The sequence below is a fragment of the Cricetulus griseus genome, chromosome 6 (assembly GCF_003668045.3).
Source record: "Cricetulus griseus strain 17A/GY chromosome 6, alternate assembly CriGri-PICRH-1.0, whole genome shotgun sequence".
Lineage (NCBI taxonomy): Eukaryota > Metazoa > Chordata > Mammalia > Rodentia > Cricetidae > Cricetulus > Cricetulus griseus.
The window spans coordinates 14,977,912-15,005,807 of NC_048599.1; the positions used below are offsets into that span (position 1 = coordinate 14,977,912).

The 27,896-nt window shown below is 48.6% G+C and overlaps 3 protein-coding genes across 8 annotated transcripts; 1 reads left to right on the top strand and 2 right to left on the bottom strand.

The window, feature by feature from the left end:
- Positions 1 to 75: 75 nt before the first annotated feature.
- On the bottom strand, positions 76 to 4,629 carry Dbndd2 (dysbindin domain containing 2). Of its 5 annotated transcripts, none has more exons than XM_027423458.2 (4): positions 4,467 to 4,629; positions 2,260 to 2,406; positions 1,964 to 2,101; positions 76 to 740 (listed from the first exon to the last, which is right to left on the bottom strand). In XM_027423458.2, exons 1-4 carry the CDS (start codon positions 4,561 to 4,563, stop codon positions 541 to 543), a joined length of 582 nt encoding a protein of 193 aa, XP_027279259.1. In that variant the 5' UTR covers positions 4,564 to 4,629; the 3' UTR covers positions 76 to 540. The 5 variants fall into 5 exon arrangements, with proteins under 5 accessions (XP_027279259.1, XP_035302483.1, XP_027279260.1 ...); XM_035446592.1 differs by lacking the exon at positions 4,467 to 4,629 and adding an exon at positions 4,443 to 4,465; XM_027423459.2 differs by lacking the exon at positions 4,467 to 4,629 and adding an exon at positions 3,980 to 4,135.
- On the bottom strand, positions 2,274 to 27,531 carry LOC100764663 (SYS1 golgi trafficking protein). 2 transcript variants are annotated; one of them, XM_027423464.2, is made up of 4 exons: positions 27,389 to 27,531; positions 26,997 to 27,213; positions 25,481 to 25,548; positions 2,274 to 2,406 (listed from the first exon to the last, which is right to left on the bottom strand). In XM_027423464.2, the coding sequence occupies exons 2-4, from the start codon at positions 27,156 to 27,158 to the stop codon at positions 2,400 to 2,402; spliced, it is 237 nt and encodes a 78-aa protein (XP_027279265.1). In that variant the 5' UTR covers positions 27,159 to 27,213; positions 27,389 to 27,531; the 3' UTR covers positions 2,274 to 2,399. The 2 variants fall into 2 exon arrangements, with proteins under 2 accessions (XP_027279265.1, XP_027279263.1); XM_027423462.2 differs by lacking the exon at positions 2,274 to 2,406 and adding an exon at positions 23,925 to 24,502.
- Positions 14,586 to 18,647, top strand: Tp53tg5 (TP53 target 5). The gene is given in 6 exon segments (XM_035446101.1): positions 14,586 to 14,610; positions 15,877 to 16,004; positions 16,355 to 16,432; positions 16,606 to 16,736; positions 18,085 to 18,553; positions 18,555 to 18,647. Coding segments are annotated over 6 exon segments (924 nt in total).
- Positions 27,532 to 27,896: the final 365 nt, after the last annotated feature.

Here is a 27,896-nt window from a genome sequence, read left to right on the forward strand (position 1 = left end):
AATGATGGAGATATGACACTGGTTAGTTGAGGGCAGCGGGTTTGGTACCTTTGCAATGTGAAGAATGAGGTGAAATGAGTGGTATATTATAGTTTATTATTTACACTATATTCTATTCCAAAAAGGATTTAAAGAGGCAGGATTACAGCAGTACAACCTCACAGAGTGCCAAGTGGAACTCCTCAGAACTTCCCCTCAGACACTGACTCAGGAGACTCTGGCAGAAGACTGCAGGGTCATTGGGGGGCAGGAGGGGTACTGGCATTGAAAGCATTGGCATCTTGTCCTACAAGATGCTGATCTAATAGCTTCTCATTTGGAAGTCCTACCTCAGAAGAAAAGCACTGGGAAGGTTGCAGCGGGAGAAAGTTAGCAGAAAGCGGGGGAAGGCTAGTTCTCAGGTACAACATCCACCATCCTTTCTCACTCTGGGGCTGATGGCAAGTAAAGTGTCAGGTCTTCTCCAGAGTGCTCTGCTGGGCCTGGGATCCCCTCTCTAAGGAGAACAGCCAGATTGGCCAGTCCACAAGAGGCCCAGTGCTAGCTGCAGTGTCCAGGCTCTGCCCCTCCATCATCCCCATCCTCCTCATCAGACTGCGCCAAGGGTGTGTCTGCTCCCCCATCACTTGGATTTGGACTGCGCAGGTTGGACGAGTCAGAGGACAAGGAGGAAGTTCGGGATGTGGTCCTGTCTGGCGTGGGTACCGGCAGGCTCAATTCCTCTGGATGGTTGTCCACTCCTACCCATAGAGAAGAGCTGGTCAGGGCCACACACAGGGCTTTAGAGAACTCAGAGATGTATCTGGCCAGGGAAACTGAAGTACAGAGAAGGATGGGCACCTGTCCAGAGTTACTTCCCCAGTCAGAAAGGAGCCAGGATTAGGATCTCCAGCCCCTTCCATATCACTGTATCATCTTATGTGCTGGAGGCAATTCAAGAGCTCAGGCTCTCCCTCACGTCTTCCTGAATAGCTGTAGGCAAGTCATTTTCCCTATCAAGGAAGGACAACTACATTTCTGACTTTTTAGGGTAAACTCTTAAGAATGTGTATCAAATGTCTGAGTCCATTAGGAAATAACAGCAATTTTTTTTGTTTTTTGTTTTTCAGACAGTGTCTTGCTCTGTAGCTGGCTTCAAACTCAGGATCATCCTGCCTCTGTTTCTTGAGGCCTGTGACTAGAGGGATCTAGCAATGTCAATGGCCGTTTTAAAGAAGAGTATGTGTTTTACATGTTAAGCATCCAGAGTTTGGAACCAGATACAGGGTTTGAATACCAGCTTTTCCACTTTCTGCCTGTGTGACTGAACTTCTCTGAATCTAATTTTCTTTTCTTTTTTTCAGCGCTAGAATCAAACACAGGGTCTTATAGCTGCCAGGTAAGCATACTGTGTATACCATGCTTCTGAACTCAACCCCTAGCCTCTTAACTTCAAGACATGGTTTCTCTGTGTAGCCCTGGCTGTCCTGGAACTCACTCTGTTGACCAGGCTGGCCTCGAACTCAGAGATCCACCTGACTACAGGTGTGCGCCACCACCCCTGGGCTTCTAACTTCCTTCTTTATGAAACGAAAAGTCTATTTCTTGTCCTCATAGGACATTATAAGGATTGAGAGAAAAAAATGTAAAGTACTTTAGTACAATATTAAAAACCCAGGTAAATCATTTGGTGAAATTTAGTACTATGAGTACATTTTAGGTTATCTAACATGACCTATGGTAATTATGGTAATTACATGAGTTCCAAAAATATAAAAATTTAAAATCTCAAGTAGTTAGCCATTCCTAGACAAGTTCCCCTTGAGAGGCAACTTCCCTAAATCAGAGCTGTTTCTCTAACAGAGACACACTTCCAGCTTCTACTTAAGATTCTTCCCTAACTTGTACTTGCAACCTCATTTCTGGGCCCAAACATCCAGCGCTGGCCAAATGGTACCCAGGTCCCCCAAGCAGAGAGGCATACCAGACATCTGGGGAGTTGGCGGAGAGTCCTCACAAGGCAAGAACACATCTGCTCCATCCTGATCTGCAAGGTCAATAAACTCCACCTGCTCCAACGTGTCCACATTCACTTCCATGGACGAGATGCTACCTATGGGGGCTGCAGATGAGAGAGGGTGTAGGGCAGGCAGACCAGGCCAAGGCTGAGTTTACTGGACCACAAAAACAGGAAGGGAGATGGCTCCCAAAATTTGAAAGCCATTTGGGGACATCTTCCCCTACCCACCCGAATTCTATTCCTCAGGACTTGAAACTCACGTCTTTGCGACTCCAGATGCAGATGGGATAGGGGGAAAACAAATTCTGTCTCTGGCTGTAAAATGTCCTCGAAGAATTTCTGCCGCTCCCTGAGACGCAGCTGTTGGCGTTCCAGGGCTGCTCGTGGATTTGGGTCCATGTCAGCCCCTGGGGGGTAAAGGAGTAAAACAAAGACAGTTGTGAGGATGAGAGAGGAAGAAGTAAGTGGGGGCCTGGGCTTAAGGAGCCCCACAGCAGTCAGCATCCTGGCCCTACTTCCAGTCTGGACAGCTCTGGCCTAGGCAGCCTCTTTCCCTTCTGTGAAACAAAACTCACCCCACACATTTCAAGGCTCATATAGAGGAAGGATTGACTGGCCCTAGTTCCACAAAGGGGATGTCAGTTCCAGGCACCGCAAGAGCCTGCTGTTCATCAAGGCTGCCAATGGCTGCCTAACTGCCTACAATGCCCTTCTGAGAGGCTGAGAGGGCCTGGCCATTTCATGGACCTAGTTCCCCTCAGAGGGTAGGGAAGAAGGTGAAAAGGCAAGGCACAGGGCACAGGGCGCAGCACCTCTGGTTCTCCCCACCCCTTCAAAACCCAAGGAAAGACTACAGCAACTTTCCTCCCCCACAGTTCTCTTTTTCTCCATGTACACCATTGCCACGATCCCCATGACCTCCGAATCCTTTCTATGAAGTCAAAGACCTAACTTCCTGACTTGTCTCTGCACCTTGGAAAACCATCTTTCTGGCCCCAGGTCCCCACCTGAAGACATTGTCCTACCTGAAGCATTCCATGGCCATACTTTGTGAAGGAGAGCTGTTTCGAACGCTGACCACCTTTCCTCTGAACTCTAAGGGTTGTCCCCTCCTCTCACACATCTGTCGAGCTTACCTCTCCTGCTAGCAAGTACCAACTAGAAGGGTGGGGCCTGGGCACAGTTCAGATCAGGCCTCTAGATTCCCAGTGCTGAAATTTGCAGAACACCAGCGCTCTGGGGACAGCCCTGTGCGTTTATTCTCATTCCTGGTACACTGCTCTGAACCTATCACCAGGAGCAGGAAAATTTCTAGGGTGAGGACCAAATTGCCATCCTCCAAAAACCTCATCTGCATATGTATCCCTGCTCTTGGCCAGGTCTTCAAGCACTAACTAGAGTAAGCTCACGAGGAACCCAAAACTAATGAGCCAGGCAGGGCCAAGGAAGTGCCGGGAGCTGATGTGGCCACCGGCTGGCCTCGGAGAAGGGAGACGCTGACGCGGACTCCAGAGAAAGACTCTTAGCTGCCGCCCAGGTCACAACGCTAAAAATACCCAGGGCCCCAGGGGCGGTCTGCAGAGCTGCGGGGAGGGGAGGCGAGCTGCCGCGAACCGGGGCCACCCGGATGCCTCTCCCCTCTCCCCTCCCCCTGACGCTGTGGTCTTACCAGGTTGAAGAGATTGCCCACCAGGGGCTGCGGAGCTGAGACCTAGAGCTAAGCAGTTGTTTACGCGACCATGGGTACTGGCAAGAGTGGAGATGAGGAGACAGGCTACTGAGAGCCAGGCAGGAGCCAGGAAAATGGAGAACGCCCTCTGCCCCAGCCCCACCCGCGCCCAAGGAGGCAAGAGGCAAAGAATTCCCTAAAAGGGGACCAGCGCGTGGGCGAAGACGGGGCGGGCGGAGGAGGGCGCCCCGCTTTCCCGTGCTGCGTGGCCCCGGTCCGCCGCACCTGAGCCTAACCCGCGCACCCCCTACCTGCAGCGCCCGCGCCCCGCTGGCTCACTGGAAGCGCTCCCGACGAGCGGCGGCGGGGGCGTGGGAGCGAGCAGCGCCGGCCGGCCGGGTGGGGCTATGCCTGCGGGGCTCCCTGGGGACCGGCGGCCCTGGGAGCCGGGAACGAGGAAGAGGCGGGAGGCGGAAGTGGGGGCGGGGCGGGCACTCGGGGCCGGCGGCGGGGGGCAGCCCCTCGGAACGCCGCGACCCGGACTTGGCAGGGCGGGCGAAAAGTTGCCGCACGCATCCCTCCTTGCTCCGGCGGCCGCGAGCGCCGCGCGGGCTGCGCGCGCCCTGAAGCACTTGCGGCACCCCCGCCCAGCGCACGACGGCGGCGGCGGGCACACGCGCCGGCTCCGGCCCACGCACACTTGATGCGCTCCGACTCGCAAGCAGCGCCCACGCAACGACCACGCGCACGCACCCGTTGCCCGCCTCGCCGCACCTCGAACACCCTGGCCACGCTTACGCGCATACTTCTCCAGGAGGTGCGGGATGGGGCAGCGAGGGTCGGCTGCAGCCCAATGAGACAGGTGCATTGCGGCGATGACCCCGGGACCTTGCATTCCCTCAGCCGGCCCCTGGACCACACCGAGCCGCCGCCCTACCGGTCAGCGCGCTGGGCCGGTAGGTGCTGGAGGGGATGAGCCAGCGCCGCACCCTCCACGCCGGCAGGGAGCCAACACCTCGAGGTGTTAGCAGAGATGCCAGACGTCCGGCCTGGCGTGGGTGGGCGGTCCAGACGGAAACTGCCCCATTTGTAGCACCTCCTGACTCAGACCAGTGCTAGCAGTGTCCAGTATAACAGCTCCTGGATCAAGACTCCGTGCCCATTTTTTCCCCCTCCCTCACCCATCCCCTCGCTGTCTAGCCCCTGAAAGTAGTGTGAGTGACTCTGTGTGTGTGTGTGTTCCATTATAAATCTGTGTTGGGGTCAAGCTGTCTGGAAGCCGTCCTTGGCATCTTCCTTTCCTTTGAAGCCCATATTAAAACAACACCTCCATTTCATGTCAATTCTGTTGCCTAAGTTTCTTTCCAATCCACCATTCCTATCTCCACCACTCTCTGCCTTTGGCCCCCACTGTAGTAGCCTCCCTCGGGTTTTCCTGTGTCCTCTCTAGCTTAGCTGCATTCTTCACATAACAGTCAGCTTGGACAGTTCGGAGCACGAGTGTCGTCATGTTCTAGTCCCCCTAACCCCTTTGCTAGAATAAAATCTAGGATCTGGTATTGTAACACAGTGTCCCTGTGTCGGTCCCCTGCCCCCTTTTGACCGGGGTCTATGCGTAGCCCTGCTGTCCTGGAACTTGCTCTGTAGATCAGGCTGGCCTTGAACTCAGAACTCCTGCCTCTGCCTCCACACTCAGCTTCTAAGTGGAGTCTGGAAAAGCAGGGAAGAGGCACGGCATGTGAGCTATGAGAAGCAGGTTGCATTTGGGTTTCCCTACAGATCATTCTCCAGCAATCCAAAGGCACTGACTCTTCTGTGGGACTAGATGCGAGAACAACTCTGTGAGGTAACTACAGCAAGCAACTTTCTCCTTTGGACAAGGAGTGAAGTAGTTAAGATTACAGGTCTTGGAGTCAGTGCCCCTTTTTGAGTTGTAAACCTACTGAAGCTTCTAGCCACCTAGGCAAACACTTCTCTGATCTTTGATCCTGTCTATTAACTAGTAATAATTAATCCCCGCTCTTAAAATTCATACAAAATACTTAGTGTAGAACTTCGGGTGCACTGGAAATGCTCCATAAACCTCTGCTCTCTTGGTTTGGGTAGGTTCTGAGAAAGAGAAAGAAATGCATCCTACCATGAACTTGTGACATTATAGGAAGGGAGTCCTAACTGTCAGCACTTCTATGGGAGTTACTTTAAGTGCTTTACACATATTAACCCTTAATCCTTTGACGTAAGTGCTATATGTCCACTTTATACACAGAAACAGAGCTACAGAGAGTGGAGGAACTGTTGAAGATCCTGTAGCTAGTCTGTGACAGGGTTGGAATTGGAACCCGGACAGGCTGCCTCCTGAGATGGTTGTCACCACAGTGCCTAGCATGCTCTTTTATCCTGTTACAACTTTCATTTTTCAAGAAATACTTTATTAAGCTTGAGTCTTATTTCTCATTAATGGATGAGGTCGATACTTGGTCTCATTTTCAGCTCCCAAGGTCACATGTTACTGGCTCATACCATCTCCCACCCCTGCCCCATTTTCAAGCTCATCTCTGGAAGAAGGACACATGGTTTTTTGGTTTGTTTTTTTGGACTGGTCAAATGCAGTGGTGAGAAGGGGGAAAGTATAAACCAGGAGTTCACTCTGTAACTGACTGTGATCGATCAGTTCATTCAGAGAATACGTTCAATCAAAGATGATGAAAGATTAGGGATGTCTGACCCTTTCTTGTTGCCAGAGAGTTGCCAAAAACTGGTTGGAAGAGAGCTACACTGGAAGTGTATATCATCCAGAAGAATGACCCAGGCTGGCAAGGAATGGATGGCCAGGAGATTTGAAAAAGCAGTAAAAAGCAGATGGCCTGATACTCTGGCTTCTGGCTGGGATGCAGGCAGCTGGGGAGAGCCTTACCACACTAATAACAATTCCTAAAACTTGGACGGTCTTCACAGTATCTGCCAACCTTCAGAGAATCACATTTGCAACTAATTAATGTGAATTCCAAAGGCCAGGAGCCTCCAAGAAGACACAGATTATAAGCACTGGTTTACTTCTGAGGGGGATATAAATCTCCGTGCATGAGGATAAGAAGAATTATTAAAACTAAAATATTTACTAGAACTGCTAAAGGCCCACTGTGGCTTGGACAGGTGCAGAATGTGTGGGAATCCAGATGACAGAACAGTGACAGAGACAACTCAGTCCCTCACATTAATGGCCTACACAAGACAGCAATTCCCAGGCACAAGTGACATTGTACTTAGTGCCTATAATTCCATGTACTATGTCCACAGAGCGGTCAGAAATCTCAATACATACGGAAGCATATTTTTAAAAACCAAAAACGTGTGTGGTGGCACACACCTTTAATTGTGTACTCGGGAGGCAGAAGCAGGCAGATCTCTGAGTTTCAGGCCATCGTGAACTACAAAGTGAGTTCCAGGACAGCCAGGGCTATACAGAGAAACCCTGTCTCGAAAAACCAAAACAACAACAACAACCAAAAAAGCCTTTTGTCAAGTCAGAGTAATGAGGAGGTCCAGGTCTGAGGCCCAGAAGCTGTAGCTGTCTGACAGAATATAAGAGAACGATGCTTCCGGAGAGTTCTCATGGAAAATGTAGGCAATGTAAACAAGCAGGATTTTAGCAGAGCAAGAAATCATCACACATATGCAACACTAGAAACAGACATGCTCAAGATTTGAAGACTCATCAATAAGTTCAACACAGCTAAGGAAGAAATTGGTGAACTTGAAGACAATTCAACAGCGGCTACTTCAGCTGAAACAGATAAAAAATAGTTAAGCAAAATCACAACTAGTGCTGGGGATGTCACTCAGTAGATAGAGTACCTGCCTATGTTGAAGGTTCTTGAATTTCGTCTCCAGCACTGCATAAAATCTGGCCTGGTACCCTGCTCCTATAACCTCAACACTTGGAGGTGGAAGTGGAGAATCAGGTCCCCTTTTGTCTACATAGTGAGTTTGAGGCCAGCTTGGGCTACATGAAACCCTACCTCAAAAGAAAAAAAAAGAAAAGACAATTGCATGTCCAGAGTAAAAAAATGATGTAGGCCAGGTGTGTTGGCACATGCCTTTAATTCTGAGACAGAGACAGAGGCAGGTGGATCCCTGAGTTGGAGGCCAGTCTGGTCCACAGAATTAGTTCCAGTACAGCCAGAACTACACAGCGAAACCTTGTCTTGGCAAAAAAAAAAAAAAAAAAAAAAAAAAAAAAAAAAAAAAAAAAAAACCTACTGGAGGCAGTGTTGAATTGTTAAAATGTTGGGATAGATGACCTTGTTTGCTTCACTATTGCTTTGTGTGTGCGCACACGTGAGAATATGAGTGTAAACAGGTGTGCTTGCTGGTGTCTTCTCCATTACTTATTCACCTTATTTTTTGAGAGAGGGTCTCTCTCTGGTTCTGGATCTCACACACACATTGGCTAGCCTGACTGGCCAGTGAGCCCCAGGAACCAATCCACTTTTGTGGCAGCCCCTTCTCTGCTGCCAACAGTTGTGCTGTGGAATAATCCTTTTGTACACAGTGAAAATGTGTTGCTCTCATTGTTGATAAGAAGCTGATTGGCTGGTAGCCAGGCAGGAAGTATAGGTGGGACAGCCAAACATAATACTGGGATGAAGGGTGGAGTCAGAGGAGTCACCAACCAGATGGAGAGGAAGCAAGATGTACTAGAGGACAGGTAAATCCATGAGCCTTGTGAGTACCTGCTGAGCAGATATTAATTAATATAAGCTGCAGCGTGTTTATTTGGGAGCTGCTGGCGAGGCAGAAACTTCTGCCAGCACAATAGGGTTAGACTCCAGCAACCATGCACGCCTGGCTTTTTCATGGGTGCTGTGGATCCACCCTCAGGTCTTCATGCTTGCACAGCAGGCACTTCAATGACTGGGCCATCTCCCCAGCCCCTCACTATCACTACTTCATTATCTGTAGCCTATACAATGAGATGGTATAGCTTAATTTTATTCAATACAATTTCAAAAATAGCATGTTGAACATTTTAAAAATAAATTACCACTAATACTAATGCTGTCAACTTCCTTGGGCCTTTTGTTTGAGACTGTCTTGATGAGTATGTCAGGAGTCCAAAGGCCTTGACTCTTGCTTCTCTTTCAGGACTCGACTCGGAGTCACTAGAATTGTTCCTGTGCTGCTTTGATTGTTTGTTTTTGAGAGAGGGTTCCTCTGTGCAGCCTGGATGTCCTGCAACTCACTTTCTAGACCACACTGGCCTCAAATCCACATAGATCCTCTTGCCTCTGCTTCCCCAAGTGCTGAGACTGAAGGCGTGGGCCACCACACCTGGCTTCCTCTGCCTCTTTATACATTTTAGTAAGTTTTAGGTTTTCACAGGACTCATTTTGAGTTCATTTTTATAAATAAGATCTGGATTAAAGTTCATTTGCATACAACACAACTACTTCAATATAATTTATTGAAAAGACTATCTTCTCCCAACTGAATGTGTTCCACAATGCCTTTATAATAAATACAGTAACACTTAAAATCAGACAGTGAATCCTGCAACTTTCCCCAAGTCATGTCACATTTGCTTTTCCTCATGTTTTAAAATTAGATCATTAATTTCTTTTTTAAAAATTTCTATTTTTATTTTATGTTCATTGGTGTTTTGTCTGCACGTATGTCTATGAAAGAATATCAAATCTTGGAGTTATAGACAGTTGTGAGCTGCTATGTGGGTGCTGGGAATTGAACCCTGGTCCTCTGGAAGAGCAGTCAGTGCTCTTAACTGTTGAGCCATCTCTCCAACCCAGATTGTTGATTTCTATACAGGATTCCACTAGGATTTTGACTCTGTTTTGTTTGTTTTGTGAGTGCTCTGCAGTACAGTCCTAGCCGGCCTGGAACTTATGGCAATGCTCCTGCCTCTGCCCCCCTGATTTTGGAATTACAGGTATGTGCCATCACACCGTGCTAAGGACTCTGCCTTGAGCTCCGTTCTCAATCATCCCACCTTTGTGTGTTCAGTATTCCATTACAGGTGAGGTGTTTCCAACCTGTGCCTGTCAACAGACTTGTGGAGTTCAGGGGACCTTCCTCACTGTTTAAAATATTTTTAATTTAAATGTACCTATTACTTACAGCTTGTCACAGTGTGCATGTGGAAGTCAGAGAACAAATTGCAGGATTTGGTTTTCTTTTTCTACCGTGTGGGGTCCAGGAATCACACTCAGGTTGTCAGGCTTTATAGCAAGTATCTTTACCCAAAAGCCATCTTGCCAGCCCTAAAATTATTTTTAAAAAATTGAAATGATTATACATTCAAAGAAAACTGGAAAGATTTGCAAATTTTCTTTGGTTTGAGAAAGATTATCTCATCTCTCAAAGTTGCCAGATGTATTATACCTTTCCGAGCAAAGATCCTGAATGCAGTTAGGAATTATGCTGGTTTAATGAAGTGGGGAATAATAAATATGTTCCATAAGATCTGTGATCTCACTACAACACAATTCCTACATGCAGAAGGCTGGCCACGGAGGCGCACGCCTTTAATCCCAGCAATTAGGAGGCAGAGGCAGGTGGATCTCTGTGAGTTTGAGACCAGCCTGGTCTACAAGAGCTAGTTCCAGGACAGCCTCCAAAGCCACAGAGAAACCCTGCCTCGAAAAACCAAAACCAAAAAAATAAAAAGGAAGCAGAGGCAGGTGGATCTCCATGAGTTTGAGGCCATCCTGGTCTACAGAATGAGTTCCAGGACAGCTAAGGCTACACAGAGAAACCCTGCCTTGAAAAACAAACAAGACTCAGAGAGCATCAAGGAAGAGGAGGTAGGGAGATTGTGAGCGCCAAAGGCCCAGGAAATCTGTGAGATTGTGTCTCCTAGAAATGACAGGAAGCTTTACCCATGATACCCCAACAGCATGGCTGCCTAATCAAGATTTGAAGAAATGCAACACCAATAGCCATGCTAACATGGAGGGCAAATTTCACGAGGGTTGGGGTTATGTGCTCACACACAAAGAACTAAGCAGTGCTGACACTGGGAGAAATAGTCTTCCCTAGGAATGAGCCCCCTAAGTTGGTTATCTAACATCAATTGCTCAGCCTAAAATCATATTCTGCCAAGTTGTGTTTTTGAAGTTTTAAAACGGGGCCATGAATTTGAGAGGGAGTAAAGCGGGAGGGGCAGAGAGGGCAGAAAAGATGTCACTGTATTTTAATTTCAGAGAAAGTGAAAGGACAAACCACACAAGTGCTATGGTGCATGGGCACAGGAGGAAGTCTTTTTTCTTTGGGGTGGTGTTAGACACCATGACCAAGGCAACTCATAAAAGAAAGCACTTAATTGGGGTTACAATTACAGTTACTTGCTTACAGTTTCAGAGGGTACTGACCTGTTACCACCGTGTGGGAAGCACACAGGCATGGAGCTGGAGCAGTAGTTGAAGAGTTTTACATCCTGAAGCACAGGCAGCAGCACACGCTAGGCCTGGCCTGGGCCTTTGAAACCTCAAAGCCCACTTCCATTGATGCACCTCTTTCAACAAGGCCACACTTCCTCTGACAAGGCTATACCTAATCTCTTCCAAACAGCTCATCAACTGGGGACTAAGCATGCAAAAATATAAGCCTATGGGGGAATGTTTTCCATCACACCAGCAGGGGTGGCCACTGGTAGGTGGTTCAGGCCCCAGTAGATGACTTGGTACCCATGAGCATATGAGCAGCATTAACTGGACTCAGTGTGTTACAATAACAGAGAGGATTTTTAAATTAGGAGGGAGATGGATTGGGGAGGGAATCCAGGAGGAGATGAGAGGGAGGGAATGGGGGTGGATATGACCAAAATACACTGTGTATGGGTATGAAGTCTTCAAAGAATAAAAAAACCAGAAGTTGATAAATTATATGTTCTATTCACTATACTTTTGTTGTTTGTTTTTAGAGACAGGGTCTCTCTGTGAAGCCTCAACTGTCCTGAAACTCACTCTGTAGACAAGGCTGGCCTTGAACTCACAGAGATCCACCTGCCTCTGCTTCCTGAGTGCTGGGATTAAAGGCGTGCGCCACCACTGCCCAGCTTCACTCTACCTATTTTTAAAAGCTTTCTTGTATTTATTATTCAAGGCTTACCAGTCATGTCACTGGGCAGATCTCTCTCCCCCATGAAAGCTTGTATTTTCCCTGTGTAAATGGAAAGAGCAAACAAATGGACTGTGGAAGACTGACTGCTCATGAGCCACTGTTGCTGTACAATCTGTCTCCTGGGTATGAACTGCTCAGGAAGGTAGGGAAGCAGATGACGTGCGACCATGTTGACTAAGCTGGGTGTGACGGCTCACATCTAGAGCCGCAGCACTCCCAGCACTCTGGACATTAAAAGACAGAAAGATTGCCAGTTTAAGACCAGCCTGCACTATGTAGTGAGTTCCAGGCTAGGCTGGGCTATGTAGCAAGACCCTATGTTTAAAAACAAAACAAAACTTATAAAGGTTGTCTTAGTTATAGCCACATAGGAAGAGTTTGGTGCTATCTTACAAGACTAAGCTGATCAGCAGTTGCAGTCTCAGGCATTTATCCAAGGGTGTGGAAAGTGTGTGTCTGCATAGACACCTGAACACAGATGTGCACAGCAGCTTTACTCATAATTGCCCAAAGCTGGAGTCACAGAAGGCATTCTTCAGTAGGTGAGGGATAAACAAACTGACACTCATGAAAACAACAATTATTCAGCACTGAAAGGAGGCAAGCAATCAAGGTATGGAAAGACATGGAGTTTGTTTAAATGCTTATTAAAGAAATGCCGGCGGGGCGTTGGTGGCACACGCCTTTAATTCCAGCACTCGGGAGGCAGAGGCAGGCGGATCTCTGTGAGTTCGAGGCCAGCCTGGTCTCCAGATCGAGTGCCAGGATAGGCTCCAAAGCTACACAGAGAAACCCTGTCTCAAAGAAAGAAAGAAATGCCAATCCAAAATGGCTAGACATTTATTTATTTTGACCACAGGACACACTGGAAGGCAAAACTATGCCAACAGTAAAGAGGTCAGTGTTTGCCAGGGCTTGGTGGAGAAGGAGGAATAAATAAAGCATGGCCCCAGATTTTTAGGGCAATGTTACTGAACATTCATTCAGTGGACAACAGCAAGAGGGAACCCTAACATAAAGGATGGCCTCTGGGTAATAATGCTAATGTATCACACAGTATGTTTGTCAGAAGCTTAACTGCTAATGTTTATGGAGAGAAGAGGGGGCAACTCACATACAAGGGTGGGAGGATTATGGGAAATTACCTAATTGTTTTTTCTTGTTGAGACAGGGTCTCACTATGGAGCTATATATATAGTCCAGGATAGCCTTGAACTCACAGATATCGGCCTCCCAAGTGCTGGGATGAAAGGTGTGCATCACATCTAGCTACTTAATTTTGATATAAGCCCAAAACTCCTCTACAGGGTACAGCCTTACAAACATGTTTTGAAAATGTATGAATTGGAGCAGAATGACAAAGGCAGGCAGGCTTGCCCCAGCACAGAATCAAGCCAGTGTCTCCACAGGCTGAGTCCTCCTGGTGCCCTCAGAGAGGACTGTGAGGCTCTCAGCCTGGCTCTTGAGCACACAGCACCTAAGTCATGCCCTCTTTTCCAGGTTCACCCTGCTACACTTGGCCCCCCGTCTTCCCCAGTAAAACACACTGCACACCTACACCCTCTAAATTCCCTCTTGTGAGAAGGCCCTGGTCACCTCATATCCTTTACTTGGCTAACGTCTGTATTTCCTTCCCTAATTCCCACAGACTAGCTTGGGGTCCTCATTTATCTTAGTCATAGTATATATTTTGGGAGGGTTGTTTTTGTTTTTTAGCATGATTATGATCTATGCTCCTACCAGACACAGTTCTATGTCCTGGGAGATTTATCAATGAATGAAATAGACAAAAAACTGTTGAGGAGCCTACATTCTAGAGGTGCCTATGGGGTTGAAAGAGGGCAGGAAGGGGGCATGCCCGGCCTATGGTTGCGTAAATGTTGGTACCTGTGGAAGCCAGAGGTGTTAGAATCCCTGGAACTGACGCCACAGGTGGCTGTGAGCTGCTCGACATTGGTGCTGGAAACTACTCAGAGATGTGCTTTTAATCACTGAGCCATCTCTCCTGCTCTGCTTTGTCTTATCTTGGAGATAGGTTCACTCTGTGTAGTCAGGCTGAACTTGAACTAATGATCCTCCTGCCCCAGGCTTCCAAGTGCCGGGACTCTGGGCTTGCACAATCACACTTTTTAATACAACATACCCCTTCCTTTACCCTTCTTCTCCCCTTTCCTGTTCACTTCGATCCAGGCACTTAGGTCTATCTGCTATAAGTGACATGCTAAATCTGACTCAGGCTCAGGAAAGTCTGTTCCTCCATGTTGAGAAACTCTGCGAGCTGGCTCTTAAGAGCAGCCAGCATCAAAGGTTAAATGACTAAATGTATAATTACATGAATGATGCTGAGCTCACACAAAGGTAAAAATGCTCACACTTTTCGGGCGTTGGTGGTGCACGCCTTTAATTCCAGCACTCGGGAGGCAGAGGCAGGCGGATCTCTGTGAGTTCGAGGCCAGCCTGCTCTACAGGGCGAGTGCCAGGATAGGCTCCAAAGCTACACAGAGAAATCCTGTCTCTAAAAACCAAAAAAAAAAAAAAGCTCACACTTGTCACCCTCTAACTTTGAAAGCCATCGCCTACATGCCTCCCTGCAAGTCTCTGCCCTTTGGACCTGCAGAGCAGTAGACATGATGTATAAGGGCATGCTGGGTATTTTTTCCCTACTCTGAGTCCAGTCTCACCCGCCACTGAGCTGAAATTAACTGCAGGAGTAATATTTCACAGGGGAGGCAAGCAGAGCAGGCTGGGTCTCACTGTATTGGTTTATTGGTTTGTGTTGGCATGGGCCAAATTCTGCACATCAGGGGTATTTGCAAACAGTCTTCTTGCAGTAAGACCACGCCCATTCACTTCATACTATCGGTAGCTACTTCATACAGAACTAAAGTAGGCAGTTACAAGTGTAGCGGCCCCTTACAGAAGAAAATGACTGGCCACTGATCTGGCCTTAAGAAAGTAACTGAAAGGCCGGGTGGCGGTGGCGGTGGCAGTGCAAGCCTTTAGTCCCAGCACCCAAGAGGCAGAAAACCCTGTCTCGAAAAACCAAAATGGAATGAGAAAAATACAGAAAAGAAGGAGAACATATTGGAGCAAAGAATAGTAATGCAAAGCCAGTCAGGTCAGTGGGGGCTGACAGGAAATTTCAGCACTTCCTGTCTCACACCTTCGGCTCCTGACTCTTCAGTTCAAATGCAAACACCAGCACTTAGGTTGGTACCAAATCTGCTTAGACATAACCGCATGCTAGCCGTACACAGAAAGAAGACTTAGTTTCAAGAAAAGCATAATATAAATATCAGGTAGGTTGTCAGTGGCACATGCTTACAATTCCAAGTGAGGAAACTAAGGCAGGAAGACAACTTTGAGGCTAGCCTGGGCAACACAGCAAGACATTGATATCAAAAACAAAACAGGGGGCAGGAGTGGTGGCTTCGTGACTAAAAAGCATGTACTTCTCTTACAAAGGGCCCGAGTTTGGTTTTCAGCACCCAAGCAGATCCTAAGTGCCTGTAACTCCAACTCCAGGGGATAATGCTCTCTGGCCTCTGCATGCACCTCCACCAACACACACAGGATTTTTTTTTTTTTAAACAAATTCAGTGATTTTTAAAACCCAAAATGGTAACTGAAGAATGAAATTTGCAGTAAAGAACATTGTAAGATTATTTCTAGATTTCCATCAGTAAAACTTCTGATAAGCACACATACTATTTGAGGGCTAATCGCCTCCACTAGAACATAAGCCAGTCCACAGATATGCCACCCTAACTGTGCCTCATCTCATCTGAATGCAGGCTCACTTTATTCTAAGAATTAAAAAAAACCTGACATGAAGCAGGAGCCAGGCAATATATGAGGCAAGGCTGAACAGAGAAACAGCTTGGGAACTCCAGTTTTCAGGGATTGATTATCAGACCTACACCACATTCCCAGCTCTACCACTAACCAGCTGTGTGAACTGGGTAAACTATGGTCTGAGTTTCCTCCTCTGCAAGGAGGGGCCCACCTTCTCACCTCACAGGGAGGCTGTGATCATGGGCACTGCTGCCTGTCACCTACTGTGTGTCTCCAGATGGGAGTGGCCTTCTGACCCTGCGGAGACACATCCCTGATGCTGTCACACATTTCAGTGACGTCACAGCTCCCCTGCCTAGCAGCTCCAGTGCCATCATATATTGCTCAGCCCGTGTGGTGGCTGCAGTGAGAGGGGCAGGCTACAGGCAGTGCTGGATCAAGTCTTGCTGCTACAGCCCCAGCATGAGTCCATCTACAAAGAAGAGGCCCAAGAATAGACTGGCTTCCAAGGTCAGATTTTGGACTGGAGCCCAGGCATAGCAGGAATCTTACCAGAGGGTCCAGCCACACCAAGGACAGACAGACTTTCCAGCCTTTCAGAAAAGAGAAAGATGAGGAATGAAAGGAGGCCGGCAGAGTTAAAATGGTCCCAGTCTAGGACTGGTCAAACCACACTCAGCCAATGGGAGAGACACAGCACAGGCCTACAAGGGGCTTCCTTCTATGCTAGCTCTCCCTCTCTTCTTATCCCTCAGGTGCAAGATGAGAAACTGCAGGATGACAAGATAAATCAGCCTGTCAGCAAACTAATTGAGCGGAACCGACTTAAAACGGTGAGATGTTCCATTTTAGCCCCTGCTTAGGGAAGTCTACCTGCCCCCTGAAGGGCTACCCCAGGTGCTAGACCCAGGGACCAGTGGGAGCTGAGCCAAGTCACAGCTAAGGCATGGAAGGCTATCCCAGAAGGGTTGAACCCTCTAATTTTCTGGTTTCTTGGCCTTGGCAGGTATTAAAAAACTTGTCCCTCTTGAAGTTACTCAGGAGCTCGAATAACCGGATCCAAGAACTGCACAGCCTGGCCAAAAGGTGCTGGAAGTCAATGCTCAGAGTTCCAAAGATGCTCCAAATCTCCTCTGGGTGAGCTCCGTCCACACCCCCTCCTGATAAACACACAAAATGAAGCCAGTAGCTGCCTTTCCTAGGAATAGGCATTGTGGTGAGGGATTGAGGAACAGTGGCCTACTGTACACAGGGACTGTGTGCAACAGGTATTTATGCAAACTATTTTACTGATAGGGATTGGAGCTCAAGAGATGAAGTGATTCATCTCAGCCAACTGAACTAACAACTGTCAGTGTACCCGTGTGAAGTCACTCCCACCTGAGAGCAAAGCTGTGGCTCTAACAGTGATCCTAATCATCTAGTTAAGGGCCCACCAGTAACTGTGGTACTGAGTGTGTATGTGGGGAGCCTTCTCTTCCTCCTGTGTCTGGCAGCCTAACCCAGAGACTGACTTGCAGACCGCCCTCTGAATCTGAAGATACACATGTCTTACTCAGAATCCGATCTCTCTTGGGTCACTCTGGAATTTGGGGAGTATCTATAAAAGTGCCTACTAAGTGCCAGCCACTCTACTTGGAATGTTACACATGCAACCCCTCCCTGCCACACTTAGATGCTTCTTCTCAACAATCCTAAGTACATGCCACATGACATTACCCCAGTCTTATGATGGAGACCCCAGCCACGCTCTGGGAGGTTAAATGTCTTACCCCATCCAGATGATCCGAGGCTAGCATGCTGTCTCCAAAGACTGCTCTACGGAATGTGGCTGTTTCCTTGCCTCCTACTTGGCAGATCTTGACAACAGGTACCTAGTGGCCATCACTGTCATCAGCTAGGATGAGCCAGCACGGGACTTTGTCCGGCTCAGTCTGGTACTCACACTCCCAATGAACTCTTTCTATGTGTGAAAGCTATTGACTCCTTGCTTCTCTCTTTGATGTAGCTTCCAGGGTGACCAGGAAGCTCAGAACCAGAAGGCTCAGGGTCACAGACCACCATGGTTTTAAAGTACAGAAGCATCTCTTAGAAATTTGTCTCCAAGTGAGGGGCACCTTGCCCTCATCCTGCCTTCTACCTAGCTCAGAGGAGGGTACTGAAGAAACCTCCTCAGAACCCCATGAGTCCTTAGAATATAATTTGAAAGGAACACTGAACTGTCTTCCCTCTTGGCTGAGACAGAAGCCTGGTGCAGTGGCAGGTGCCAACAACATATATACCCTTAGGATCCTTGAATACTGGTCATGCCTTCTGCCTTGCCAATGCCTCACACCCATTCAGTCATAACTAATCTTCCTGTCTATCCCCAAGCACTAGAGACATTTCTTTCTGGTCTAGCTCTAGCTCTAGCCTGAACAGCAGCTGCTCAGGACTGAGTTAGAGAGACCCTTCCTCTATTGACAACCTTTCCTCTCCCTGTCAGGGACAACAATGTCTGCAACAAAGTAAAACAAAATAATGGAGAGTTCCAAGAAATTAGGGCCCTTGAGAAGAAACCGGAATCTAAGAAAGCAGAGTCCATAGGAAAATCTAAGACAAAAACGTCCAATGGGTGGAAGTCTACGGAAGGGTCAAAGGGGTCACCTGCAGCAGTGCCATGGAGAAAAGAGAAGGCAAAGTCTAAAGTCCCCAAGACACGAGCAAGTCTTGGCTTGCATACCAGAGGCCAGAAGAGGAAACCACAGGTTAAGAAGCCCCAAGCTGTCTTCCTGAAGACCTACCATCACAGAACTCCCATGAGGGACACGAAACCACTGGATGTAACTGACCAGTTTGTCTGGTTTGAGGGGCTTCCCACACGCATCCGCCCCCCAGGGCGCCGTATCATGTGCAGAGCATCCACCTTTCGCTGCACCAAGCGCCCCTGCACCCGTTTCTGCTCTGTGTCACTTTGAGCTACCTATGTACCATCCACATGAGGTGGGTATAACAAGACCTCTGCTAGGCCAAGGAAAGATGCAGCCCCTCAGCCAGGCCCACACCTGAGCCCTTGACTCAGGGCTCTGGGTGGCTGGTAGTACTGGGCGGCTCCATACCCAGAGAGAGGAGGTCATTGACTAGGCCACACAGCAGGTTAATAGCTGGGTGGAGGATGCATCTTGGTGTGATCTGAGCTTTAGGGACGGTGCAATGGAAATGTGGGATCCAGTATGTGTCATCTCATTGTCTGGAGACCCCAGGAGAGTGGGAACCACTGTGGCCCTGAATCTCAATCAAGTTTAAGCTAGGGAGGAGGAAAGTAGCTACACTGGGCTTTGCTGCATCTCCTCCCCTTAGGTCCAATCAACTCTATTTGATTTATTCACATTTTAAATAAGATTTATGCAAGAAAGTTCTTAAACACAGCAAAGACAACAAGAAAGTCTCCCCTTCATGGGTTGAGGTCCCCACGAAAGGAAGAGGGTGACTGACTGACTCCTGAGGTCCATCTTAAAGGGCTTCCCTTTGGGAAACTGAGATAGCTCCAACTTGCCACAGAAACTAAAGCTTCCAGGCCCTGTGCCCACTCACTGGACGATAGCGCCCTCTGGGGGTGATTTTTATGACTAACATGGAGATTTCTGCTGGCAGGTGGTGTAACCCTGGACGGGAACTTGAGTGTAAGAAGAGTAGAGCCCCTGCGATTGACTGAATGGGAGGGATGGGTGGGAATCCCACAAGCCTACAAATAAAATCTCCCATATGGCAGTGAACAACACTACCACTGGCCCTACCTGTCCAAGGCTGGCAATCACATAAACATGGGGGACAGGGATCCTGGGGGAGACGAGGAGGGGACTGCATGCCATGAGTTTCTGCTACTCTGGTCCATCCCTAGGCTCCTAAAGTCATTTTCTAAAACTGGAACAGAAAACCTACCAAGTTGTAACCTTTTACCTTCCCCCACTGCCCCGAAAGCTGCCTCCTTTGAGCAGGGCACACTTCCTCTATGAAGTCAGAGACCATTTGTCTCCTGGGTGCAGGTGCCTCCCTCACAATGGCCCTGCGATCCAAGGAGAGGCAGAAACTTATATACCTATACAGCAAGTGACTTACTCCAGCTTGCTCAGGGAGGAGTCACTGGAGCAAAATCTACCCATCAGTCTCCTGGTTTCTCCATCCCACTTTCCCAAGAGAGGAAAAAGTCACACGGAAAGCCCACCTTGGCCAATGGAGTCATCCCAGAACCCAGTTTACCACTGATTATCAATGCATGTGGTGTCAGTAATTGGGCCTCCTGGGTCAAAGATCACGGAAAACATCAGGATAGGAGGGGAGTTAACACTGTGCACTACAGTTCAGGTGCAACAGCACTGTGTAAATGTACCCCATTTTCTTTATCCATTCTTTGGTTGAGGAGCATCTAGGTTGTTTTCAGGATCTGGCTATTGATGCTGCTATAAACACAGATGAGCAAATCTGTGAGATTTTTGCATCCTTTGGATATATGCCAAAAGTGGTATTGCTGGGTCTTGAGGTAGACTGATTCCCAATTTTCTGATTTCCAAATCAGCCACACTGATTTCCAAAGTGGCTGAACAAGTTTGTACTCCCAGGACCTATCCCAGGTGCATGAACTGGCTTTTTGGAGCCCAGTCCCTATGATGGGATACCTTGTTCAACCTTGATACAGGGGAGAAGGGGCTTGGTCCTGCCTCAACTTGGTATGCCAGACTTTGCTGACTCCCCAAATAAGGACTTACCCCCTCTGAAGGAGTGGATGGGAGGTGGGGGACATGGGAGAAGGGGAGGGAGGAGGGGGGACTGGGGTTAGTATGTAAAATGAAAAAAGAATTAAATAAAGAAAAAGGAATATACAATACCGACCCTGCAGGGTACAGCAGATGGGAGAAAGCAGGTTCCTCTACTGTGGAGTGGGGGAGTGGGAGGGAGGCTGGTAACTTACAATCACGGGTCACGTCCTACCGGCCAGACACTGTGCTACTCGCACTCTCACGGAACCCTCACACCAAAGAAAGGAGTACAGTCTGCCCCACAGCCCCATGTTCTGTTCTGCACGTATGTGCTCTGTACCCTGGGATTCAACCACCTGTAAATGGGAAACACTAGATAAAGATGCCCATCCATACTGATTGTGTACAGAATTCTCTCGTTTCCTCAACAATACTGTATAGCCTCAACCACCACACTGACATTTTTACCATCTCAAGCATGAAAGAAATGTATATAGTTATATGGAAACACTATACCATTATCTTTTGCAGTGGTAGGGTGTGGAGAGTGAGACACAACACACCCTCGCCAAGCTGGCCTCAAACTCAGCCCCTCTCCTGAGACCCACTTCACTGCAGCTTTCTAGTCCTCTACCCTGCTACCTGCTACGGGCTCAGCCCACTCGCTTTCCTGCCTCAATACTGTTTTCATTAGCCTTTATTGCTTTCCTACACATGTGACTGCCCTTTGGTCAGAAGGAGGCCACCCTGAAGCCACAGAGGATAGTCCAAGAAACAGAGCTCCCAGGAGAGCCTTTCTGAGTTAGGAACCCTTCAGGACTGAGGAGGACCTAGGGCCTTCCCTCAAAAACTCCTCCCTCCAAGACCTCTGCCAGTGCATTCTGGCTTCCATGTAGTTGACCTAGACAGGGCTGCATAGCAGGCGGCGTTAGAGGTGTCTTCTGAGCCTACATCCCCCCCTTATCTTTTGGAGTTGTAAACTGTTTTGAGTAGCAATTACACGAGTCCCCACATCTCTCTCCAAAATGGCCTGAATGTGGGTGTTGGGCAGGGTGAAGGGAGAGGCAGGGTCAAGGCTCGGGCTCTCCAGAGGTATGTTCTTTCACTAGAAGTTGGAGGAGGTAGGTTTCTGATCTAGAGTGCAGCCTTCATCTTCTGGAAATAAACACTCAACCTGCTAATCTGTGGTCTTCATTTGTATGCTGCCTATCCACATTTTTCATGAATAGCTAGTTATGTATATAGCACTCTATTCAATCTAACTTAGGAAATTTGAAGATATAAGGTTATAGACCGCTGAACCAATCAGAACTTATATGCCCTAATAATTGACCTCTGCTGCATGAGCTCATCATTGTCACTTCCAGAACCCAAATTTCTGAAGATAACAAGTAACTACAGGCAAGTTCCACAGTTTCATCACCTACAAGGTATGAATGATGGAGCCAGGTGGTGCACACCTTTAATCCTAGCACTGGGGAGGCAGAGGCAGGTGGATATCAGGAGTTCAAGGCCAGCTTGGTATGTCCCAGTACAGCCAGGGCTACGCAGAGAAAACCTGTCTCATTATATATATAATATAATATATAATGGGTGATGGGACTTCCTCCTGAGGAGGTCACATGAGAGGAGACAAGTTCTTGGCCCTCTACTAGATAGACACCTGTTAGCCACTCACTACATACATTTATTATTGATAAAATGTCACTGTCACTGAACGGAATGGAACTCACCTCTAGAAACCATATTGTTGCTTCAGAAACTACTCATCTTGGAGTCATAAGCTTTGTGTAGGTGTATGTAGATTAAGTGTGCTTAATCAGTGCAGTTAAGCAGAACATCCAGATGTTTTCTAGCACACTCAGCCCACTGCCTTGAGACAGGGCATTTCCCTGAGATGGAAACTTGTCATTTCAACTAGGCAGAATGGCCAACAAGCTATGGAGACATGCCTGTCTCCATGCAGTCTGGGGAGGATCATGCAATTTCTAGTCAACTGTCACTCAGCTCAGTCATTATATTACTGGGTAAAAGGAAAAACAAAGAAAAAAAAAGTCGCCTTGGTTCCTTTTGGTGCTTTTGCAATTTCCAAAAATCCAATTAACAATCAAAAGACAAAGGTTTCTCACCAAAGAAAATATGCAGGAAAGGCTGACACAAGCAACTAAAATGCTAGAGAGATGCTCTTGCCTGGAGCAACAGACTCCACAGCTCAAGGGAGACAGCAGCTATGCTGCGTTTTCTAAAGCCTTTTACTGTAGTCATAGCCTGAGGAGTTTGTGTCTAGAAGGCAATCCACCAATCCAGCAGGGCCTAGGCCCTGCAGCCAGCATAGCCACAACCCCAAGTTGCCAAGGGGCCTCACTCTAGCTCACTCACAGCTTTTGGCCAGGCACTTCCATTCTCAGATTCTCATTCTGCCAGCTCTGACTCCCTACTCTGCAAGGTTGAGCCAAGAGGCAGGGAAGGCTCCCTAGGGAGAAAGCAAAACTCATCTTTAGCTGTGAGACTCCACTACCTTGGGCAAGCTCCAGAAACCAGTGTCTGCCACAGTACATGCTCGGGGATCACAAGTGGGGGAAATGGCTGCTTACCCTAGGCATCCTAGAGCAGGTGCAGGTGGAGGGTAGGATACAGTGTTTTGCTCTTGTTTTGTGAGACAGAGATTCACTATAACGTCTGAGTTTATCATGTAGCCCAGGTTGGCCTCAAACTTACAATCCTCCTGCCTCAGCCTCCTAAGTATTAGGGCAACTAGGTGCTCTGATACTTATTCTGGCATTTGGTATTTGACTTGAATGGAGAAGTAACTCTGGGTCTCAGGAAATGAGGAATGCTAATTCTTTACAGCTCTTGGGCACAGCCGACTCCCTCTTGGTCCTAACAATGACATCATCAAGTAAATACAGGCAAAAGTGTGGAATATACTGGATTTATGTACCTAGAAAGGACAGCTGCCAGCGCCTCACAGAGGAACCACTCTAGGAGTAAACTCTAGCCTTCACAGCAAAGTCTATCTCCTCCAGCACCATGAGTGGAGCCTGCAATTGGAAGCTGGGTACCCATCATACCCCTCTCACCACCACAGAATTCAAATAAGGCAGGAAAAAAGAAATTCTTGCCACAACTGAGAGTCCAGTGGGAGCTGGTGCCTGGTCATTCCTAGAGAGCAGACAGTGGCTTTTATTATGAAGCTAGGGGTGGGGGGGGGGGTGGGGGGTGGGGGGGGGGGGGGAGGGGTGGAGGAGGGGGTGCTGGGATTCTTCTCTGGGTCCTGTGGCCCACTGTGTTGAGTCGGCATACAGGGAACTGGAGGAAGTCAGTCAGTCATGGGTTCTTGGACACACAAACACACATTTGTGTGTGTCTAACAGGGCACAGGCCGTGCATTTTTCTTGTGCTTGATGTCTCCATCTGTCGTCCTCTCTGTCAGCAGCCTAGTACTCTCTGCTCCTACATCTCTTTCTGTGGTTACGGGCCCAGAAATCAAATCTCTCCCCACACACAATCACTGTGGTTTGGCAACATGGCAAAGGTACCAGCTGTTACAGAGGGTAAGACAGGCGACCAGAAAAGTGGTTTGCGCCAATCAGATATCCTTGATTTTTTTTTTTTTTCCCTTTTTTGAAACAACAGGCTGGTGACAGTATGATGGCTCAAGAGTGACATGGTTCCAAATCTGTTATTACCCTCAATAAGGTCCCCTTCCTGGCCTCCAGAAATCAAGGCTCCAGCAGGCAGAGGCCATTCTTGCAGCTGTGCCCCTGACTGCTCCCGGCCTCTGTTACAGGACCTCACTCTCTTTCCACCAACAGACTTCACATTTCAGGGTTCCTCTCAGACTCGAGCCAGACCCATGTGGAGGTCTGAGCAGCCCAAGGTGACAGGGGGGCCAAATGCCCGCAGAGTGTCCAAAGGGCCCAACACTAGACATTGGATTTAGGGGCTGAGCTGAGGGGGATCTCCTTGAGCTCCGTCCGCATACACAGGTATTCCCCAATGACGGCCATGAGTGCAATACACACAGCTTGGACCAGCCACCAGGTCAGCGCCGAGGGGAAACGGGAGCTGTAGAGCCAACACCCCAGGAGGTGAAAGAAGTGGACAGTGACAGTGAAATCCAGACACTGCTTCCCTCGACGGATGAAGTACAGCAAGCCCAGGGCACTGTGGGGAAAGGACAGCAGCGAGTTGTCACTGGGTTGTCCTGGCCTTACATTAGGTTCTTGGGGAAGTGGGGACAATTAGGATGACAACACAGTGGTCAGAAGCTGGCAAGGTGAGTGAGAAACAAGGGTTATCATATCAGATGCTTAGAGACCTGCTGGATAACATCAAGAGTGGGTCTGACAGAGCAGGGAAAGATGAGTTTGATGACAAACAGCCGCCCAGGAATGGTACAGACTGGTGGATACCAGAAAGCACACATTCTGTGTAAAAATGCAGACAGAAGCTATTGCATCCAGTCAAATCTTAGAGCCTGGAATCAATCCATTTCCCCACTATTCAAGAGAAGGCAGAAATCTGGACATTTTCCCACCTTCAGTGTAAAGTCATCATATAATATGTACAGGACTTCAGAACTTCCTGTGAATTAACACAGTACTTTACAACTAGGAGGTAAGCGATCAGATTAGCCCCATTTTACTGATGAGGAAATGCGATAAAACTGTCCAAAGTCACTTCACTATTGGTAAGGTGGTGGAAGACTCAAGGCCAGTTAAGTCTGCTTTAAGTCTAAGATCTTGGTCCCTATTCTAAACTGATCCTCAAAAGATGGGCAGTGGTCATGAGTGACCCTGGATGTTACCCAGTCCAAGCCCTGGGATACACACAGGGAGCCTGGGTCCCAGAAAGGAGGAAAGTAACTCCATCAGTGGCACAGAACAGGAACAGAAGCCAATCCTCCCTCCAAATCACACCACATTTGGGTACACCATCAAGAAGCAGCACACACACAGTGACAGATGAGCTTTGAGCTGAATTCAAAACAAACATGGAGACCCACAGCAGGGCCAGTTCATAGAAATAGGCTCTTCAACCCATCTTACCATTCCCAAGACATGCCAGCCTGCTCATGTTTAAGTTTAGAAGCTAGTCCCAGATAGACCCCAGAAGACGTACAGGAGAGCTGGTGGTACTCACCAGGTGAGGGCGTTGAGGACGAAGGACATCATTGAGAGCCGGCCTGGAGGGGTGGAAAAGCCCAGGATCTGAGGGGGAATCACAGGGAAACATGCTAGAGAAGCAATGGAGCCTCCCACAAAGCACTACTACTCAGCACCTAATATGTGTGCAGTACTTATCATTGACAGAGTAGTACTAAGTACTAAATATCTGAACCACACTTCAGCTTGTAAAGGCCTCTGACATCCATGATCTCACAAGACTACCAGTGTCTCCTCTCATATAATTAGTTATCCAAAGACTAAAAGCAAAGCAAGGACTCCATCCCAGGTCTCCTGAAACAAGAACTTTGCTCAATACCATCTGTCAATCACAGCTCCTTCTCCTAACAGCCTCTTAGGCTTCCACTATACCTCACAAAGCATTTTCCTTATTTGTTTCTTTTTGTTTCTTGGGACAGGGTTTCCCTGTCTAGTCTGGCTATCCTAGAACTCGATCTGTAGACCAGACTGCCCTGGAACTCAGATCCACCTACCTCTGCCTCTGCCTCCCAAGTGCTAGGATTAAAAGTGTGCAATACAAACACACACACACACACACACACACACACACACACACACACACACACACACCCCAGACTCACAGAGCATCTTCTTATCCCTCTGGGCCTTTTAACATTTTATGTGAGTGACATGGCAGGGTTATTCTGCCCATTTTCCGGAGGAGGAAAGGTGTTGGAAAGATAAAACAACTTGCCAAATTCCTCCAACTAGACTGGACTCTAAACACAGGCAGGATCTTTTACTACCATTTACCACCTAATGCCAATAGCATGATTTTGCAGACAGGAGAGGTAACACTTGCCACAAGTCACACAGCAAACAAAGTGGAATTTAAGTAAGATGCCCGTCTGACACCAAGTCCTAACAGTTCCCACTGCACCACCCTGGTTGCCCTTTTATCTATTGCTCTTCCTACCATGGCCCCTGCAAATCTGAGAAAGGCATAGTCACTTTCCCGGGAGGTCTCAGCAAAGAGACTTCCCATGTTTGCCTGAGACACAAGCCTGTTGACTGTAATATCTGGCACGTGTGTTCAACCTCGGGCTAAGCTGCACAGTTAGCTGTGAAGTGCAGCCCAATACAAAACTGTAAAGTCGCTTAAAACCCTGTAAGATTGTTTTCCCTTAAAACAAACAAACAAAAACTTGAATGCGCAATTCCTAAGCATGAAACTCTGTAGATGAGTACATCGTTTCCCAATATCAGGAGTGGACACACCTGAGAGTGAACTCATCTGCCTCCCTGTCCTCAGTCATTCATTCCATTTTACAGATGGGGAAGGGGGCGCGCTGGAATCCATCCCTTCTTTCTTAGATCCACAAAAATGGGGAAGGGGGCGCGCTGGAATCCCCTCTTTCTTAGATCCACAAAAACAAAACAACAACAACAACAAAAACGAGAACGTGGCCCAGTTAGATCTAGAGCTCGGCGGTGCAGGACCGCGAAAACCTACTCCATCCCGCCAAGCCTACCTCCGCGTCGAACATCTGGTCCAGGGAAGGGCTGCTGCGCACTAGCGCGTCCACCAGCGCCAGCCACAGGCCCAGCGAGCCATAGTACACCGTCTGCATGAGCACGATCTGCGACAGGATCAGCAGTGGATCCCACACGTAGCTGCGAAACTGGCCCGCCATGCCGGCCCGCGTCTGTCAGCGCTGCCACGCCATCGGCCCGCGGACAACGGGCTACCTGCGGGGAGACACAGGAGCTGCAGCCGGCCGGCCGGCCGGCCGGCCGGCCGGCCGTCGCCTTGGCAACGCCGCGGGAGGGAGGAGGGCCTGGGACCCAGGAGCGATACCATTCCGGGAGGTGGGGGAGGCGGGGCGGGCGGACCCACTCACGGGCTCCTCCCGGGATCACTCACCCGCGACCCGCTCGAGGATCGAAGCGTCCGAGCGCGGCCGGGCCTCAGCAGTGAACTCCCGAAACTGCGCTGACAGACCGGACCATGGAGCCGAGGCCCTGCCTGCCTAGAGAGGCCGAATAGCTGAGGCCAGCGGCTGCGTGCAAAGGAAGCGTTTCCGGGGACGGCGGCCGAGCGGTCGCACTGAGATCGCGCAGGCGCAGTGGACGCAGCCCGGACCGCATCATCCAGAGAGGCTCCCGAGAGCTGCCAGGAAGTAAACTGCACATGCGCAGGAGGAAGTCTGAAGGCAAACGGAAGTGAGGCACAAAGCCGTGAATCTTGCGCGCCCTCTAGAGGGCGATTTTTTTAAAAAACCAGCAGATCAATTCCTAGGAGGGAAAGGGGTGGAAAGTCTAGGAATAAATAAGAGAGAAAACATTCACTTGAGGGATGGCGAGATGACTCAGCAGATTAAAGGCTTGCCGGACCTGCGTTCAATCCCTGGAACCCACATGTTGGAAGAAGA

Bases quoted from the DNA above. Each gene is read 5' to 3' on its own strand.
- Dbndd2 (XM_027423458.2), bottom strand. From the start codon at position 4,563: ATGCAAGGTCCCGGGGTCATCGCCGCAATGCACCTGTCTCATTGGGCT. The intron at 2,407-4,466 runs GTAAGCGTGGCC...TTTACCCCCCAG, and splicing joins CCTCCTGGAGAAGTATGCGC to GGGCTGACATGGACCCAAAT. The intron at 741-1,963 runs GTATGCCTCTCT...CTCTATGGGTAG, and splicing joins GCCAACTCCCCAGATGTCTG to GAGTGGACAACCATCCAGAG.
- LOC100764663 (XM_027423462.2), bottom strand. From the start codon at position 27,158: ATGGCGGGCCAGTTTCGCAGCTACGTGTGGGATCCACTGCTGATCCTG. The intron at 25,549-26,996 runs GTAGGCTTGGCG...ATTCCCCCTCAG, and splicing joins ACCAGATGTTCGACGCGGAG to ATCCTGGGCTTTTCCACCCC. The intron at 24,503-25,480 runs GTGAGTACCACC...CTTTCCCCACAG, and splicing joins GTCCTCAACGCCCTCACCTG to TGCCCTGGGCTTGCTGTACT.